We start from the raw sequence: 19,305 nt of genomic DNA on the forward strand, positions 1-19,305 counted from the left end.
AATGAGACATGGGCTCTGGTTATTTTTCTTCCTACTTTTCTTAACTGGCCTGGGCTTCTGGGCCACTGACCTCATCGTATTCATAAGATATTGTCTTTAAAAACCCAGGTACTCCTGAGCGTGTAGACTTTCTCATTAGTTCCTTTTGAACACAGCAAACATATGGCAGTTGTATTTAAGAGATTGCCTGCCTTGACCTTTTGCGGCATGCTAATTAGGCCTCAGAGCACTTTGTTGAAGTGCACGAAAAAAAAAAAAAACCCTGCAGTCTCTTTCCCACTTCTCTTTTTCTACCTTCTTTCTACTTTGGTATCATCCCAGCCCGGTCTTATCGGGCAGCCGCCGCCGCCGCCCCTGCCCTTCAACAGTGTGGGTTTCAAAATTAACATTTCGCTTCATGTGCTTCTAATAACCACTAACCTGAACCGGTACAACTGTCAGCCTGTCATTCTCTCTCACTTTCCACAGGAAATGAAGGTGCCCAAAATTACTTTGACCTGCAGTCGGAGGAGCAGACAGACCCAAGGCATCGCAGGATGGCGGGGGTCAACACCGAAGATGAGCTGGAATTAAGTATGCCATTCACTGTCATAATAGTTCTCCCCGGTTCATTAAAGTGAGGTGAGGGAGATCACTGGTAGCAGGCTGCCGATCGTGACAGAGGAACGGTATGTAAATACACCTCGGCATTTGACTGGCTGCACAACTGGCTGTCATTGATGAAGGTCAGCCATCATTGGTCACTTTCATTGCTCGGTGGCTATTTTTTAAATCTCCTCTCGGAAGACACGCGCCGAGTCATATCGCCAGTTTGCAGCCCCCCCACCTTAAGTGGTCCTATTAAAATCATGCTCTTGGGAGCCAAGTAATATGCATGTTATAATGAAACATGGCTATTAATGGAGAAGCCATTTCACCTGTATCTTTTGGATATCACTGCCGTGTAATATCAAAGGATCTGCTTAACCAAATCTCATCACATGATGACAGTCCAGCTAACAGGCATGCTGATGCTCCTATTTCATTACCTCTGTACATGGACTTGAATTTCACGGGTAATGGATATAGTGTAGACGTTCAGTTTCTCCACATATCGTTTCATCTCCCTTATTGCAGTTTTTGCTTTGTTTACGTTACAGAAATACTAAATGCAGATGAAAACACACTGTACGGCAGAATGGCTGCGATGCTGGAAGAAGAAGACGCCTTCATTGACTTGCCTGGTACGTGGTTAAAGTCAGCTTTCCATTATTTTATTCATTCATTATTAGTCCATGCAGCACTTTTATGCGCTCAACACACATGCGGATTACAAAGTCAAAAACATTCAGACAGTATTTTAACATGGGTAAATTCTGGTATATCCATTGTAGCGAACTACAATTTCTTCCTAGATTTGTTCGTTCCTATATTCATGGGTGGAGGTTCATGCTTTTGTTGTGTCGTATTTAAGAAAAGGAAAATAAATTAAATTAATAAAAAAAGGAAAAGATCAATCCAGACAAGGAGTCAGCCTTTTTGTTCCTATTCTTCATGGTATTACTGATATGTAACTGAAGAGCTAATGCTAGTTAGCAACATAGCTCATGCTAGCCTATTTCTACAAGTCCTTTTTATAAATGTAATTTCTTCTAATATTCAATTCTACTCAAATCACTTCTACCACCTGGCATGACGAGAACTGGCAACATAAAAATTTGACTGAGTGAGGATAGGTGGCGCCCAAATGTACACATCAATATCGGCACTCGCTACGTTCAACATGGACCCGAGCACCAATACATTGTATAGTCATACGTACGTGAAATGTTTTTAGATTGTCTTTGGTTCCTGCTGTGGATCTGCATGTTAACTTGCCTTATGAATCAATCTTCACATGCAAACTTACTGACTTTTACCAAAGTCAGAAGGAGGTTCTCACATGCTAATATACTGTCTGAGCTGTCGTGTGACTTCACTTCGACGAATGTTGCAGATCGTTCAGGATAATTGAAGTTTCATTCCAAGGTCAGCTCATGACACTACATGATGCTCCAGTTTTTGCCGCACTTGTACAGAACAAAGACACAAACGGACTCTCACTAGCGACGAGTGATTTCCAAGGACAGCTTTTGTTCCTCAGTAGACGTGTCTGTGCTCATTAGCACAGCTTCATTTAAATATATAGTAAACTAGGCAACATTGAGGTGTCTTAAGCTTGTTATTGTTCCAGCAGAAGACAGTCACACCAGATCCTGTTGACATAACGCACTTGTAATTCAGGCGCTCAAGTGATAGGTTTAGGCCCGCTTCAACACCGTAGAATTTAGTCGGTTTGTATTATTCCCCATTGTCTGGGATTTAGCTGTACCGCCAAGATTAGCAGCCCAATCCATTGTCTTGGAATGTTCATGAAATCCCACAGAAAAAGTAAAGAGGATCTTGGATTAGCAGTTTCTCCATGCAATCTGCCTAGAAACAGGGAAGGAATGAGAGATACTTCTGTACTCTCAGAGTCCAACTGTGGTGACTGCCAGTAACTACTTCAACCAGCTACAATGGACTTCGAGACAATCACCTTATGCTGCAGCATGGATGCCTCCCACCGTTTTAGGCTGCACGTCTTATTTGCACAACTGGATCAGCGTGTGTCAGTCGTGATCCTGACACTTTATGACTGCGTCGCCAGCTTTTGTCTTGGCTTTCACAGCCACCACAAAGCACCCCGAACAAGAAAGAGCATGAATAGAAAACAAGTATTAATAAAATGGACAGTAGCCAGTGCTGTTTCTCCTCCAAGATATTTCCTCGAGCAAAAAAGCCTCTTTTTGTCATGCAACTTTCTTTTTATCTTGATGAATTCTGTTGCTTTGGCGTGAAGATGAAAGGCTGCAGAACTGGCATGTCTTTATTTTAGTTGTCTGTAGAGGCGTCATGCATTGATAGCAGCTTGTATGCAAAAAGCATTAGCTGGTGATAACAGTTTGGCTGCTGCATATACTGGACTGCACACGTTGACAGAACAGACGCTCTATGAATTCTGTATGCTTTCTTTCAAAGCAGCGCATAGAAACTATAGCAGACATTGTAGCTGCAGAGAAAACTGCCTGTCTGGTTTAAGTGTAGATGCTTCAGTCGGAGCACGCCCAGAAACAACATACATATTGGCATCATCGTATTTAGAGGATAAAAGCATTTCAGAATTGAATGTTGTTCTTTGTGTGCTGATATATAGGGGGGTTAAAAATGTGGATTCCATCTCTATGGCAGTCTACTGTAGGTGTGCGTTTGTTGACTCAGTTGTGAATCTGTGTGCATCGATGCATATCTCTCCAGGTACGCTGGTAGCCTCCAGGGATGAGAAGGTGTTGGAGGTGAAGGCCGGTAATCCAGTGTTTCAGAGGCAACTGCTGCTCCATGGTGGTTTTGGTGCCCCAGGCTTTGGGCTTTCTCAGGGCCATGCCACTGCCAAAGCCCAAGCTGTGGCTAGCGCTGAGCACGACACTCAGCATGGACCTCATGAAGGAAGGACCGTGATGAGCAGAGACACCACAGTAAAAAGTAGCCTTGAGTTCCTGCTTGTGGATTTATTTTCATTTTTAAGAACGCAAAGGCCTACACAATTGCTTGGTTGAGTACATCTATAAAGCAAATAGAAAATGACAGTTGGATAAATTCATACATGTTTAGTTTCCATAAGCCACTTTACATGTGCATGGCAAAGTATGTTGAAAACATTTTGAATGCATGATTTCGTACAGTGAAGGCAGCTCAGGAGGTGATCCCCGACTACGCTCAGCGGCTGAGGGAGAGTGTGCAACCTGACATGATCACGCTTGGCAGCCTTTCACTGCAGCAGGTCAGGGCTACAAAGAGAAATATCTGTGTCATCATCCCATATTCACCAGCACATCAGCCATGCCCATTATGCTGTGTATCATTGGCTTTGGCTAATGGGCATGAAATGTGCTCATGCGTTTGTCTGTTCTTGTATGTGGCTATAAGTGTGTCTTTGTTTGACTTGTAGGTAGCATGTTATTACCCCTCAAAAGTAGGCAAGTATATGGAGTGCGCCTTGATGTATGAAGTTGGTATTTGATAATTTTTCTAAATTGTGACTTTTAAATTTGACATACTTTGGATTTGTTATTTTCAAATGTAGAGCATGGATTTATTTTCCATCAAAGCATGAGGAAGGGATTTTATGAACTTTGAATCTGGAGCTTAGCAAACATGTGAGAGACGAAGTAAATGGAGTGAATGCAGAAACATGCGCTCTCTGTTATGAATAGAGATTGTAAAGACACCCAAACATTCATGCATAAGTAAACAAGTTCCATCCACTGTATTTTGGTGCGTAATCTGACTTGAAAGGGAGTAGGCGTAGCTTTTTTACATGGGAAGAAAGTCAATGTAATTGGGAGAGAATAGCTCAATGATGTCACACCGTCGCACACAAGAGTTGACTCACAAGAGTTGACTCACAATGTGGATAATCAGTGGCATCTAATACGTAATATCATTGAGATCAGCTGCTATATACGCACTCTAACTCCACACCCACCTTCCTTTGAAAGCACACCAGAGATTTCACATCTATTTGAAATAAAATAATAGTACTTTTCTTCTCTCACTGTTCCGCCCGACAAAGCTTCCGCAGAGTGCGCCGCCGTCACTTAGCAGTGTCAATGCCTCTGAATTGGAACTATAAATGTGCTGACTGAATGGAAAACACTCGTGAAAACGCTGCATGTCTTTAGGGTCTGGCTCGGTATCGATTGCCTGCAGATTGCATTACAATTACTCCCTAATGCCATTATGATGTACCGCTGCACCGCTTCGTGAAGATCAACCTAAAGATAGAATGTTTACACTGTATGTTCTGGTTTCAGCAAACAGCTCAGAAGAGACATCCACAGAGGAGCGCCTGGGTGCAGAGAAAGAAGAAACTAATGAGCCTCCTGACTAGGAATGTTACAGTAAGATATAGTGTGTTATGTAATGTGGATTTGTGACCTTTCTTACATCGTCTTTTTTTAACTCACTTGAAAGAATCTTGGGTTTGACCCAAGATGTTTGCATACAGAATAATTATATGGTTTTAAATTCCCCTGAGTGAAGAACCTATATTTACCAAATAGACAGATAAAATGTTTCCCATGGGTGAAACACAAATATAACGGTAATTCAGAACTCATGGTTTTATTTTGGACATGAATTTATTATTTTTGATGAGGTTATTGCTGTGTTTCAATAAATCAATAAATCCTAATTCTGACAGTGTAGACAGCAAGATTTAAGATTCATATTTCCTTCCACTTGTTTTTTCTCCTCACTTTTTTTTAAAAATTTCAGTTTTATAAGACACATGGTCATTCACAAGTGACGATAAGCACATTGGCAACGTGTACATTTTTTCTCCCTTAGCGAAATTGAACAAAATAAGAGAGAAACCACCTTATATCAACCATTGTACACTAATATAAGTAACAACAATGAAAAATGCCAACAATGAATCTGATAGGTGGATAGGTGCAATAGTGATACAATGAAATGACCTAGGAACAACAGTGACATACCAAATAGTATATTTAAAAGGTGTAACATACAAGGGACGTGACTTACAAAACAGCAACAAAGAATACACAAACAAACAAAAAAATCACTTTGGTTGGTATTTGTCAGTAAAAATTGATCTGGTATGTGAGTAAAGTTCAATTTTTCAGTCGAGCTAAAGAATAAGCCTCAAACTTTCTCAAATTTGTTTTGCATTTTTGACAGCATCCCTAATTGTTTCACAATTTTAAGAAACACAAAACATCTCTTCACCATTTTTTTTTTTTTTTTTTTTATGGAAGTGAATAAAGAAGGTGATATACCAAATAAAGCTGTTAATGAACTGGCTCCACTTTTTGTCCCAACAAGCTTTTCAATTGTTAAATTCTTAAAAATTCTTGATCCTCTGTGGAAGCCTTTGATATTCCATCATGATACGCAATCTTTGCATTTTAATGCGCAAGCTAATGATCAAACTAGTCGACTGAATACAACTGAAACGCTATTACGGCTGCCATTTTACAGGAGCCTCATTCACAAGGAGGCAGCCATGAGACAGTGAGCAGTGCATCACCTCGGGGGCCGAACACACACCACCACTGGTAAGTTCAGCTCATTTCCAACCTCCCTCCACATATACATTTGAGCCACTTGAGTGTAATTAACAACCTTGTTTGTATTTCAATTGACATTTGAGAAGTCGTGCGATCCACACGTCCTCTGCGTGGCTCCCCCTGTCAACCAGCGTTGCATTGTGGGTAGAATGGCTCAAGGCCAAACAAATAGATGGAGAGTTCTGCTGTCGTGATGCTGGGAGGCTCATCAGCGCTCGCTCGGTCCACTCCAGGCAGAGATCACACATCACGTCTTGTAGAGAGCCCGGTGGGCCAGTGTTAACTTTTGACTAATTATGGATGCTGGCTGACATAATACGATCAAGAAATCACTGCAGAGATCAACATCTTGAGTGTGGCTCTTGTGTATTTTGTTGTCAGCCGGACACCAGCGCTGTCAGAAAAATGCACTAAATAGAGTTTGGTGAAGTGACCTCCTATCGACGGCCTTGAACCCAGTAAATTCCTTGTGATACCAGTGGTAGACGGCCATTATAGACGGGGCTACTCTCTCTCTGTCACCTAAGGCTACATCTGCCTGGAATCAAATGAGAAACAATTTCACTTTTTCCTTTCCTGTTCATATGAAAGCAAAATGGGGAAAGATGTGGAGCTGTGTTTTTGTAATGCATTTGTTTCCACTCTTTCTGATTTAATGGGGGTCGAGTAATTGCATTAAGGAAGCACATTGTGCCTTGTTGTGAACTGATGAAAGCACATGTAATACTTTTGATAGGCGAATAGAGAGGGGGGAGAGAAAGGGAAGAAAAGAGCAAGTGCCTGCCTTTGATGCTGAGCGTTTATTTGCTGAATTATCCTTCCTTTTACAAGCATCTTATCCCCAGTCACAGGCAGGCCAGGGCCCCAGTGATATTGCTTTATTTTGAGGAATTAAGAGAGGTGGCAAGGAGACGGAGCAAAGCAACCGCTTATTACATTACCACTGATAAGATTGAAAGGCTGAGGAAGCGAGCGGGAGAAAGAGAGAGAGAGAGGAGAGAGGCAGTGTGCGAGATCCCGTGAAAAGTGTTTTGTTGTGCTGTTATTAGATTGAGCCGCTGTTGGCTAGAGAGTGAAACAACAGTCCAAAATGAAGGTGCCTGTTAACAGGGTTAGCTTCTGTTTGTGCCTGTCATTGTGTGTTCACGTCTGCGTACGTGTCTCATCACAGGACCGGTCGCAGCCAGTCACTGCGTGCGGTGGGTGAAGGCCAGGAAGCCTTGACAAATTCTGGGCAAGGCTCCGAACCTCACGAGTCTTTGGCCTCGCAGGTCGGCTGGCTGGTAAGCTTTGTTTTCCCTCACACCTTTAGAAGGAAAACAAATACTTTTTATATTCAACTGAAAATATGCCAGTTCCAAATGTTAAATTTCACCTGACTATTGGTGTCATCGATAACCATTTACTGTAAATTCCCAACTTCTATATTGCCAGTCGACTGAAAAAACAAAAACAAAACAAAAAACGTTTTTGCTCTTCCATTTATTCCCACAATAAATCAAGGGTTCAAAATAAAAATGTGCATCATTTAATAACAATTCACATGTATTCCACAAGTTATTTTAAAACTGTAACATCTACCATTAATGAGTAATGAATATTCACAAAATAGGTATAATATGATAATAGCAAATATTATAGCCATGTTATCCAATGCCATATTGCTTGCAATGAATCCATCCATTCGTCTTAAAATGTTGCTCATTGTTCAGTCAAAGGCTGTTTATACTTTAGTGTTTCGACCTCAGTTTTCTCCTTTTTAGCTTTTGTTCTTACTGCACCCTTTGGTACCATTCTATTACATGGAACCACATTGTCTTACATGAGGCCAAACTTTATGTTGCTGTCTACATTAACCTTAAAGGTCTATTTATGCACAACGTTATGTGAGGCTCCGAATATGGACGGAACCATCAGTCAGTGGTCTGCGTTCATTTAATCAATATTTGCATGCATGTGTCCACAAAGCTCATGGATACGGACCAGAGCAGTACCAGCGGAAACTGTAGGGGTCAGTGTTGCTGTTACTACCCGATATGTCGCTGGAATGAGACACGAAGAAGACATAACAATGGCGCGAATTCTCTGTCCGGCGATGTATTTAACAGCATCATTGACCACTGCTTCCGACAATGCAGCCTCCGTTTCATCTGCAAGTTGTACAATGTCAGTACTTCTTCCACAGTCGCCATGTTTGTTTCGGAGTTTGTCATTGTCGTAAACTTTTGACTCTGGGCTACTCCGCCCAGTGGATATATAGGTGAACAGCAATACCAAGGAGCAGAACCCATGGTCGGTAACGTTGTTTGAAACGGACGGGAAAAAAAAAATTCATGAAGGGAGCATTAATGAGACTGAACAATATATTTCAGTGGAACATGGTGCGGAGATCGCCAAAAAAACTGCTGCCATTTCGAAGGTAATATGTTGCAAAGAAGTGTGAAATTGTTCACGATGGTGGTGTCGGGAACCAGCTTACAGCATCATGCAGCAATTTTATAGACTGTGTTCAAAAAACTGAAAGGAAACTGCCATTCCGTCTTATAACACACTGGGACGAGACTGGTGTATCTTTTGCATTGATCCTCGAACGTTTACCAATTGGCAAAATAGGCTGGCTTATTTATAGAAAAACAATCAAGTGATGTAATTATGTGAAATCCTCTAATGAAAAGGGGAAATTCTATTCCCGAATCCTCTTCTTTATGACACTGCCTATCCTTTATTTACAGCGGCACGGCATTTAAAGCAGACACATTCAGACGCGGGCGCTATTGAACATGCAGCTTCTCTTTACCGTTTCCAGCCATATTATATTTATATAAATACACAAAGATAGGTCGCGCATCGAGTGAATGCTGTCTGCACATTCAGGAATCCAAGTAGGAGGCAAAGTAGTCTTTGCAGATGGAATCGGGGGAATGGAGGAAAAAAAAAAGGGAAGCAAGTGGGTTTAGAAGAAAGAGACACAGCTTTAGTGGAAGCGTCAGCTGTAGGAGGAGTGTTCTGTTGTGTTGCATCTGGGGATGGTGCTACCATGCCACCATGCTGGCTTAAAGATGTAATGAATCTTCAGTCAGGGGCTTTCCTTCCAGGGTGACAACTGGCTTTGAGGAAGGTTGTAAATGCAGGAGAGATTGTGGTATAATTCCTCAGACTGGCGTTTGTGCCCCCCAGTCACCATTCGATTATCTCCCAAATTGCTGTGTTTCACTGAGATAAAGATTTTTTATGGCTTGCTGACTTGAAACAACCGGCGCAGGCAGGATAGGGGGCAAAGACGGGAGAGGGAACCAGAGAGAGCGAGAGAGAGAAAGCACTGGCCAAACCTGCTACGCATAGTAATATCTGTCGGTGAATGACAAAATCTTTGTTTATATGACATTTCTCTGAAATTACTGCTGTGAGATGAAGCCGAAATATAAAATGTCACATTTGGCATGCAAAACTATGAAAATATATTTCTGTGCAAAATTCATGGAGGCATTTAATTTAGAACGTGTTTAATAACTAAGTCAGCCTGCATCAGTAATCCTGCCTGGAGGTCCCAAAAAGATTGTCATATTTATTCTCTCTTTTCTTCACCCCCTTTTCTTCATTCCGTCGCCAAAAAATTTTAAGGGTAAATGTTCATTGTTAATTAAGATTTACTAATTAAAATGAAAATAATTAAGGAGAAAGCTTAATCTCTGAATATTAGCCTGTACTTAGACAGAAAGGAAGTTTTTGTACGTGCATTTCCTGTCTCCATTAAGAGTGCATTTTGTGCCATCAGTCAATGTGTGGAAAGCCCTGAAAAGATATTTTGACGAAAAGAGCGGCCGCTTGCCAGAAAAAGCACGGAGGATCCCTCGCTGGAGCCTTTGATCTCATCTGTAGGAGTGCTGTAATGTTATGGTACTCCAGGCACAACTCAGGCTCGGGGCAAACAAACCACCTCTGATATGGAAAATTGGCTCATTTTAACTTTTACCTTTCCCTGACTCTTTTATATGCGTCTCACAATGTGCAGGCATGCGGGCCAGATAATAACAATAGCGATGCATTTGCATAGTGTAAATTGGACACCAGTGTGATGTTATAATCTTTATTCCACTACTCTTTGATTCTCCTCCTCCTCCTCCTTCCCTTCCTTTCCAGGTTGCTCTTTCCAGGCCTCCTCCTAAATGTGAGCTATGTGGGCTAAACCGCTTTGCCACCAATTATACTGATTTCACTTCAGCATAAATTGTTTTTGTTGTTCTGCTATGAAAGATGTTGAAAGTGGTGGGATTGACAGGTGTGACAGTCCCTGGCCCGGGCACACATGGCCTCCTTCGCAGACTTGGAGATATATATATATATATATATATGTGCAAAAGGACTCATTGAATTATATCCAATGCACTGTGAATCACCTCTGCCTTTTTGTGACACATTTTTTGTCCATCTCATGCTGTCTGCAAATATTGTATGGCTTGGCATCAAACAAAAACCATGCTTGAATGACAAATTATTTCTATATAGAACAGGCACGTGCAGATTTTTTTCGGGGGTGTGTTGCTCAAGCCCAAAAAAGGGCTCTCATTGCATATAAAACACATTGTGGATGTTGTGTCGGTGCAGGTGGATTTATAAACATTATTAAAATTTGACGTTATAAAGCAATCGCTAAATCACAAAAATAATCAGCTTTAATGTGTCTCTTGCGGGAAAAACATTGTTGTCCACGTCTCTTGAACATCACTTGACCAAATTGTTAGAGTACATTCATGCACAATTTCTCAGCGGTGTCGTGGTTATTGCACATTCCTGAAGACCCTGAGGTTGCATGTGCACCCCCTTCTAAATTCAGTACATTTTCCAAGGAAAAGTTGGGATTGTTGTGCAGACTGGTGAGTACCATGGTTCAAGTTAGAGGAACGATTCTCACTGGAACTCAAATAATTGCCCTGTCAGATACCAAAATTGGGTGGAATTGATGAGCGAATAACTTGAAGAATTTAAGAATAAAAAAATGATCTTGAGAACTTTTCATACAGTGTGAAAGCAACACTCGGGTGTATCAGTCCCTGATACAGTATGTCAAGACTTTATGACAAGGGCACGTAGGATAAAGTCTAGAAAAAATCTTGGAAATGTGAAAAGAAAAGTGCTTCGCAACATGTTAAAAGCTAAACAGTGTAAACACCGGCCAGAAAAGCTTTATGCAGAAGAACATTATTAAAAATTTGAAATGTTGTTCTCTCTCTTTATTCACCTGAAGGTCATGTTATCAAATATAAATGTTTCATAAAAGGATTGAGATTAAAATGAACCCATTCTGGCTGAGGGGGAGATGAAAAGGACGATTTTTTGTAATAATTTTGTACTTCAGTACCGTTTTTTTTTTTTTTTTTTGTCTGCTTATTGTTTGAACATGTGTTTTATGAATCGAAAAGCAAGATTAACTCTTTAAAAAAAAATGGTGAATGTCCTTTCCTGAATGGCAAAGTAAATAGTTAAAGTAACAAGTAAAAAAATAAAAAATAAAAAATAAAAAAACACAGCTGCAACTCTGGTTCGCATACACACTGTGTGGGGTATCATGCAATCCATTGATATGCGACCATTCAGTCAGCACCAGCTAACCTACAGAGCATCCTTGCAATGTCAAAGCGAAATGTAGTAAATAAACAGGTTTCTCCATCGATGAAAACAATAATGTCGATGACCTCGCTGTCCGAAGTTTCTGTCTTTCCAGCTAGGTCTGACTCCAAAGTTTTGGAAAGACACATGACACTAAAACAAACAGCGAAGTGGGCTGGTGTAGCCCCGAGGTGATGATAAGCTTCCTTCAACTGGCTCAAAACTTTCACTTGATCAAACACCGAATGGATGACTGAGAAAAAAAAAAATTAATTAATATTGCAACTGTTCACGCCTGAGGCGTTTACGGACGATTTTAAATTACATCAAGAGTAATTTATTCTACAAGTGCAAACAAATGTTAAGATAACCGAGTTGGTGATGGATGCAACAGAAAACTAATAAGGTGGAAATGAACAAGGTGACGAGTAAATTGGTTATTGACATATCATTATGTAGACTCAAACTGTCTGTGAAAGGAAATCAGATAAGACGACTGTTAAGAGAATAAACAGCATAAGTCAACTCAGTGTTCGCAAACTGTCAACATTTTATTTGTTCAGAAGGAGTAGTTGTTTACTTTTGTAAAAAGAAAAGTTGTCCCTGCCATAGTCGATGTGACTGAAGTGTTTAGAGTTGAAACTAACAATGTTGTGCGATCAAATAGAGTAGAGAACGTACATACACAACTGCACTTACCGCAAAGTAAATCGCTTCAACAGTGAGCAGGAAGGCTCATTTATTTATTTTTTATTCAGCATCCAATTCTTGTGCAACAACATCTGCCGTTTTCTACTTCTATTGACAATTAGTGCAGAGAATTAAAGCCTCGATTTATGGAGAAAATTGATGATTTATCTGGGTTGAGTTGTTAAGAGTAACAATGACAATTGAACTTTAAGTTCACGTCTCTGGCTCTTTTGTGTGGCCTTTTCTTTCATTTGCATTCAGTAGCCGGTTTGATTCCCAAATGATTAGAATGGTGGAATAAGCTTCAGACACTGGCTCCATGATCATGAAGGACCAGTGATGTATTGTCGCGATCTGTTAGTGCAAGTGTTATGCTAGGTCAGAGGTTCCTCCACTGTGCCCTCACACTGTTTGCACTTTTCTTTCCCCCCCGGCGGTTTCGTTAGAACACCCCACACTGTCTTGGCAAGTGACATGGTAAACAAACTTTGTTAAAACTTTGTTGAAAACTGGTGCGCGATGAAAACAGGCCGACATGGCTGACCGTATTTTGATCAATTAAGAATCACATTCCCTAACTCTTGTCTTGTGAGCTTTGATTTGAGACATGAAACATTGTGAGGTTTGCTGGTTTTAAAGCGGTGCTGCCCAAGAACAGAGCTTTGCTATTTTCGCTTGATGAAATGTCATGGTACAAGTTGCCTTCAGAGTTTCCAATTTGCAATATTGCTGTAGCAAAAACAGATCTCACACACAAAGGAGGACACTGAGGAATATGTCAGTTTTTGAATGCTGAACTGAGGGAAGCGTCTTTGTTTCATGGACACTCATTGTGGATCATAATGCTAGTCTTACATACTATTACTACGTTTTTGTTGTTGTTGTTTTTTTTGGCCCCAAAATGCTTTCTAAAAACGATGGGTGAGGTGTGATTTGAGTTACAACTTTAGTCAAGGACCTACTGCGCTGTGCTTTCACATTCCACTATTCCACAACTTGAATGTGAAACTTCAAAATACAATTTTAGCCCAAAATTGGTGGCATGCTGAAAAATAGCAACTCAACATGACTATTAATAAACAGCCTTTCGATAACTTTCCCCCCTTCCATTTTGTCTTATTTACCTAGGGGTCCGCTTCCCAGCCCGTGGAGGTGTGTGTGTATTGTCTAAGGGCTTTGAAGGACAAACTTCCCAGGGGTCTCTACGCCGTGAGTGTGGCCCTTCACTCTTGTCTCGGTGGTCCTGCCATGACCTGGAACCAACAGCAAGACGGACAGGTTACCACCCGGCCGGTGGAGCACAAAGGCCACTTCTATGACATCGACCTGCATGTTAATCAGAGTTTCGTCTTGGTAAGAAAGAGATTCCTTCCAAATGCAAGTCATACCAAAAGGACACAACACTTGCTGTTTTGGCTTAATATTGCCTCCATTTTTGTATTCAGAAATTACATAAAATAAAGTAATATCTTCCTTGATCAACTGTATCAACCTCATACACTTTAGAACAAGTATTTGATATAAACAAATACAACAAAAAAATGTTGCCGCTCCTCCAGGATGATGCATGCTGTCATATTTGTAGAAGTACGTTGGGTCCTCCGCTGTTGAAGAGGTTCTGATTATACCCTGACTTGTTCCCATTTGACAGTCATTATTTTTATTTTGAAGGAAAGATGATGAATCTGCCTTCAATTTGATTTCCCAAACATGTTTACAACAAAGATGAATCGTGCTGAATGTAAAACATATACCTCATCTGAAAATAATTCTGGCTCTGTGAACCTCAATACAAACATGCTTCCAGTCTTCAGTAGAAAATTTAAATAAGATTCAAACCCAAAACAAACTCTCCCCGCTGATCAAAGCGGACTATTAAACATGCCACAGTAATAAAAAAGATTGCTTTATTTCTGTCAGAGCCTTTTACACATTCCCTTTCTAAATTTCCGTTGGTTTCATCACTGAAGATAGTTTCCAGATTAAAAGGGTTTGTGAGAAGTTACATTACTGTAAAGGATGTTTTGTGCCACACGCTGCCTCTGGGTTGTGTTCTGAAGATCCCAAACCCTCATCAAACAGTATCTTTCTGACATGACATTAAATCCATGCATGTGAATCAATAATTCTCTCACCTATTACAGCTGTTTTATTACAATGAAGACAGTTTATATACACACATACATTTAAATCACATTTTTGCTTCCAATCTGAGGTTTCTATAGTGGATATAATAAAGGACGTTTTTATTTCGGTCAGTTCGTATTGACCACTGGATTAAAAACTGTATGCATTCACAAACAAATGAAATGCTTAAGAACTGACGCCACCAAATCCAGTGTCCCGTCTTATTCCATGGTTCCAGAGAAGGGGCTTCTGATGGCAACTCTAAAGACCTTAGCTGGAGCATTGAGCACATGTGGACACTGTCAGTCTGCTGGTGGGCGTATTCACTAAGCTCCAGCATCCAGATAAGATTGTCTCAAGCTCCCAACAAACAGAAAGAACTGGGCACAAGCTGGCATGGACTGAATGCAGACCTGGGATCTGATTCAGGGCAGAAGAAAAGGTTTAAGTACAGCATTTCAGATTCCACGTCACTCAACCCTCCTCTCCACACACAAACCCTTGGCTATTGACAGAGCTGCTGTTGTTGTCCTTAGAGATTGCCAAAGAACTGCTGATCAGATTTGTCTGTCAAGAGTGACTTGGATGTCTTGCCCACACTGTTGCGTACGGTTTTAGGGAGTACTCAGAGTGTCTTCAAAGAGGAAATGAGGAATTAGTGACTGTAGGAGGAATCCAGCTGCTTGTTTTTCTTTCCTCCTTCTCACTTCATTCACCCTTGGCTTTGTGCATGGCAGTTTGGATTCAGACAGAATCAGCACAGTTCAGTCAGTTTATATTTTAAATGTTGGCGTGTGCAAAACAGTCTTTAAGGGGGAAGATGTTTATTGTCAATTGGGAGGAGATGTTCAAAGTCTTCAGCTCAGAAACATTTTACTGTAAGTACATCGCCTCTTGTTTCTTTCAGGACATGAATGTTAAGCTACGTTCTGCTACTAGCTTTAATTTTTTTTTCCTTAAACTGAATTGAATCCATATCATATTTGTAAAACGTCATGAAGCTCTGTCATCTGTGGGTCACTCAAATGACAGCTCTGCACATTAGAAGGGACCAGTTGGACTGGATTAAAAAAAATAAAACATAAAAAACGGAAACAGTGAATTCTCCCTTCCACCTTTTTAGTCTTATTTTAGAAAAAGAAAAAACCTTAAAGTGTGCTGGCTGACATATTCAGCCTTGTGACTGGTTCATCAGAATCTTGTCTTTGCTTTTAGTAACATGAACAATATTTTAATAATTAATGACATTAAAGGAACAAAATAAATACATGAAAACAATTAAATAAATCTTATTAAACCTGTCATTTAAAACATCAACATGGAAAAAAGGCATTTTTTTATTTTCTAAAAAAAAAATTCTTTAAAATGAATACAAATTCATGTCAGTCTTACACCTTTTGATTATAAACATATATTTTCCTGTAAACCTTATTAATTTTTCAACGTATTGTCATTCATTGTCTTCATATTCCCACCTTTGCTATCGCATCAAAACACAAGATTCTATTTAAAATATCCCTGTATTAGTACTTAAAATGTGTTAAAATTTCAAAAGACTTCTGACTATTTACATTTCTTTGACAGATTGACTGTCCTCGACATTTATTCTTGCATAACCAAGGTTCCAAAGATTCCTGTTTGGTTTTCTTTCATCATTCATTTTTCACTCCGTCATACACACCACCAAAGCTGTTTGGTCTGTTATTCAAACAAGCATGTGTCTCCGACCGTGCACATAAATAAATACTTGCACTTCATATGTCTTCTTACGAATGAATAACACAAAATATTCACGATAGCTATAATCCATGGGATATTATTTCATAAATTTGTGTCTGGTGTCAGACGGTGCAGCCTATCAGGTGACGCAGTTGAGTGTATGGGGGCACACACATGATTTATGTGTTAAAACAAGTCGTATGCTCTTTCCATTACAACTAATAAAGGGATAAAATATTCCCTTCCGGTGATGGATGAAGCAGCACGAACCGCACTGTCAGTTCATTTTTTAAGCAAACGCACAGTTCTCTGGGTAAATAACAATGTATGTATTTGCCATCGAACACTAACCACTAACCCTATTTGCCTCATGCACGATGCCCCTAATATCATCAGTCTGATTGATGGGGGGCCTTGCTGCGTTGCAGACTCACTAACTGTCTTGCTCCTCGTCTCCAACGGCAGAGTTAACTTCCCCACCCTGCGTTTGATGCCGGGAGTCTTTATCAGTCCTACATATCTGTGCATTAGAGAGCCAGTACTGCAGCATCTCTCCAGGCGATTTGTTGAGTTGGACGGGTAGGAATGGCAGTTAAGTCAAAAAAAATATATAAAAAAACGTAAAAAAAAATAAAAAATAAAATGAAAAATAAAAAGATCACATAAATAAGTTAAAGGGGAATTAAGCCTAGGCTGTGGATTCAATGGCCCCCCGAGGGCTCCTGTCCTGTTTGTTACACTTGGTGTGTCTGTTTTAGGCTTTGTGGTTGAGGGCTCATCTCGCGCTCACTTCAATAAGTCGTTCAATGTTGATGAGTCTGCAAATGTGTGCAAGCGGGCACCTGCAGGCATGTGTTTTCATCTGGTTCGTGACATAGCTCCTTGTGTCTGCAGATTTTACCTGGAGCCCGTGAGCTCGTCCCCTCCATGGTCCTTGTGTTTCAGCTAATTGAACTACCTGGACAAAACAGTCACACGAGGTCCGTGCAAGCTTGGGGGGCTTTCCCTGCCTGCGACCTGAGCTTCAGAGTGGCACAAGGCAGGTGAGGTCTTCTGAGCAGCCCACACCTGAGTCATGGCATAGGCAGCCTTTCTACAAAAGAACTGAGTAAAAAAAAAATAACATTGAAATTGAAAACGTGTGTTATTTAAACCTCCCACAGTCACTCTGAATAAACACATATTTGTTATCCATGCAGGTTTAAAGTTCCATTGTTAAGGGGTGAACCAGACTCACAACTGGACCAGTTTAAAAAAATTGAGAGTCTCATCTCCTCTGATCTCGACCACTGGCTGTGCAACATGTACTTTCAGGTGTGAAGTTTGTTTCTAAAACTAGCTTTATTGTAGTTATTATTAGTCGTAGTAGTAGTATATAACAGTAGTAGTAGTATTGGGAAATACTTTCCCAATATGAAGTGCTTTGGTGATTTTTAAAACATTTTGTTTTCTTTACTTTCACAACCGTTTGGGTCAGATTTTGTTGTATCTGACATTTCGTATGCTAAATTTCATTATTGTGACCAGACTACTTTAGAAAAAGACCCCCAGAAGATGCCGGATGCATTTGGGATTGCATTGGTGGATAACAAAACATCTTAACTGAATTAAATCAGAACAAAGACGTCTTTTTCCATTCTTCACTCATGATTTGCCCCTTTGAATGGAACATGTTGTTCATATTAACGTATCTTCATTACCATTTTTAGAAGCGGCTTTGATTCCTAAATACACAGACCGTGTATTGCAGTACGTTTGTGGTACAATCAAGTGCCCAAATCTAAGCCGACTGGAGCCATGAATGATATATTAAATGTCATTATTGTGCACAGCAATATAGTTGTTTATCACCACAACGTTTTCTCAAAGCCACACCATACATTCATGCATCAGTCAATTCTCTGGGTTGAAACTAAAATATCGACAGCTAACATTCTTAAATTCTTTTTTTTTTCCTGATAACACCTCGTTGAAAAAGTTGAATCCAGGTCACTTAAAAATATTTCTTCAAAAGGTGCATGTGGAACCCTTGTATTTATGTGGGTGTACAAGCGCATTCAAGTTGTTTGGATGCAGGTGAAGATGTCTAACGTGCAGCGACAGGACTGTCCACATGTTTGTTGTGTTTCAGGTAAAGCGCCTCCCGCCACGAACATCTGGGGTGTCAGAGAGTTCCGTCACTCTGCTGATACCCCCCTCTGTCACGCTTCAACCTGAGGTCCATCAGAGTCAAACACCATCACAGCTCAAGCCCTTGTCAGGGTCCCAGCTTCATCCGCGGCCAATTCATTCTCAGCTGGACCCCCAACATCACGCCGGCCCCAGTTGTAGAGGAGCAGAACTGGGTGTGCATCATTATCACCAGGGGTCCCCCCTCCACCTGTCAGCCGACTCCGCATGCTCTTCATCATCTCTGCCAGGTAGGGCTTCGATGTTAAACCCCCGACTTAGACACAGTAGGGGGAAAATGTCACCCTAATGTCACAACCGTTGGGATGGCAAGAAATGACAGATTTCACTCTTCTCAATGGCTTGAAGCCCTGTGCCAATACAGTGGACAGACTCAAGTGCAATAATAACCACTTTCATGAGCTGCTTGAGTTCAGTGTTGGAATGTATGAAACAGTTATTTACTCTGTTGAGTATTGAATAATATTTATATAATTGTTCTTTGATTTTTTTTATTATTATGGATTCATGTTTTTTATTAAAATATTTCCTTCTGATGAAGTGGCATGTGCCACACTGTCAGTTCATTTTTAAGAAAGAATAAAGAAACATGAACATGAAAAATTAATGCAACAGTTATCACGTTTTTCTGACGACTTCCAATTAAATTAAGTTCAGGCAACAAACTTTAATCGTTTAGGAAAATGGCTGTAAAGCTGAAGGACTTTTTAATTCCCACTGACTCAATTATCATTGGCACACAAACAAATTAATATGGTGACGACTAAAAAATATAGTTGCAAATATTTGTTTGTTTTGAAATGGATTTGAAACATGACTGTCA

The 19,305-nt window shown here is 40.4% G+C and overlaps 1 protein-coding gene across 1 annotated transcript in view; it reads left to right on the top strand.

Moving 5' to 3' along the window:
- The window catches only part of ofcc1 (orofacial cleft 1 candidate 1), a 74,848-nt gene that overhangs the window by 4,271 nt on the left and 51,272 nt on the right, over window positions 1-19,305 (top strand). The window contains exons 4-14 of the mRNA XM_053860088.1: window positions 469-573; window positions 1,140-1,223; window positions 3,316-3,540; window positions 3,741-3,838; window positions 4,872-4,958; window positions 6,061-6,137; window positions 7,321-7,432; window positions 13,575-13,799; window positions 17,187-17,335; window positions 17,492-17,606; window positions 18,424-18,712. Coding sequence (XP_053716063.1) covers window positions 469-573; window positions 1,140-1,223; window positions 3,316-3,540; window positions 3,741-3,838; window positions 4,872-4,958; window positions 6,061-6,137; window positions 7,321-7,432; window positions 13,575-13,799; window positions 17,187-17,335; window positions 17,492-17,606; window positions 18,424-18,712 — 1,566 coding nt within the window. The remainder of the gene's footprint in view (window positions 1-468; window positions 574-1,139; window positions 1,224-3,315; window positions 3,541-3,740; window positions 3,839-4,871; window positions 4,959-6,060; window positions 6,138-7,320; window positions 7,433-13,574; window positions 13,800-17,186; window positions 17,336-17,491; window positions 17,607-18,423; window positions 18,713-19,305) is intronic.

The sequence above is a fragment of the Synchiropus splendidus genome, chromosome 3 (genome assembly GCF_027744825.2).
Source record: "Synchiropus splendidus isolate RoL2022-P1 chromosome 3, RoL_Sspl_1.0, whole genome shotgun sequence".
Taxonomy (NCBI): Eukaryota; Metazoa; Chordata; class Actinopteri; order Syngnathiformes; family Callionymidae; genus Synchiropus; species Synchiropus splendidus.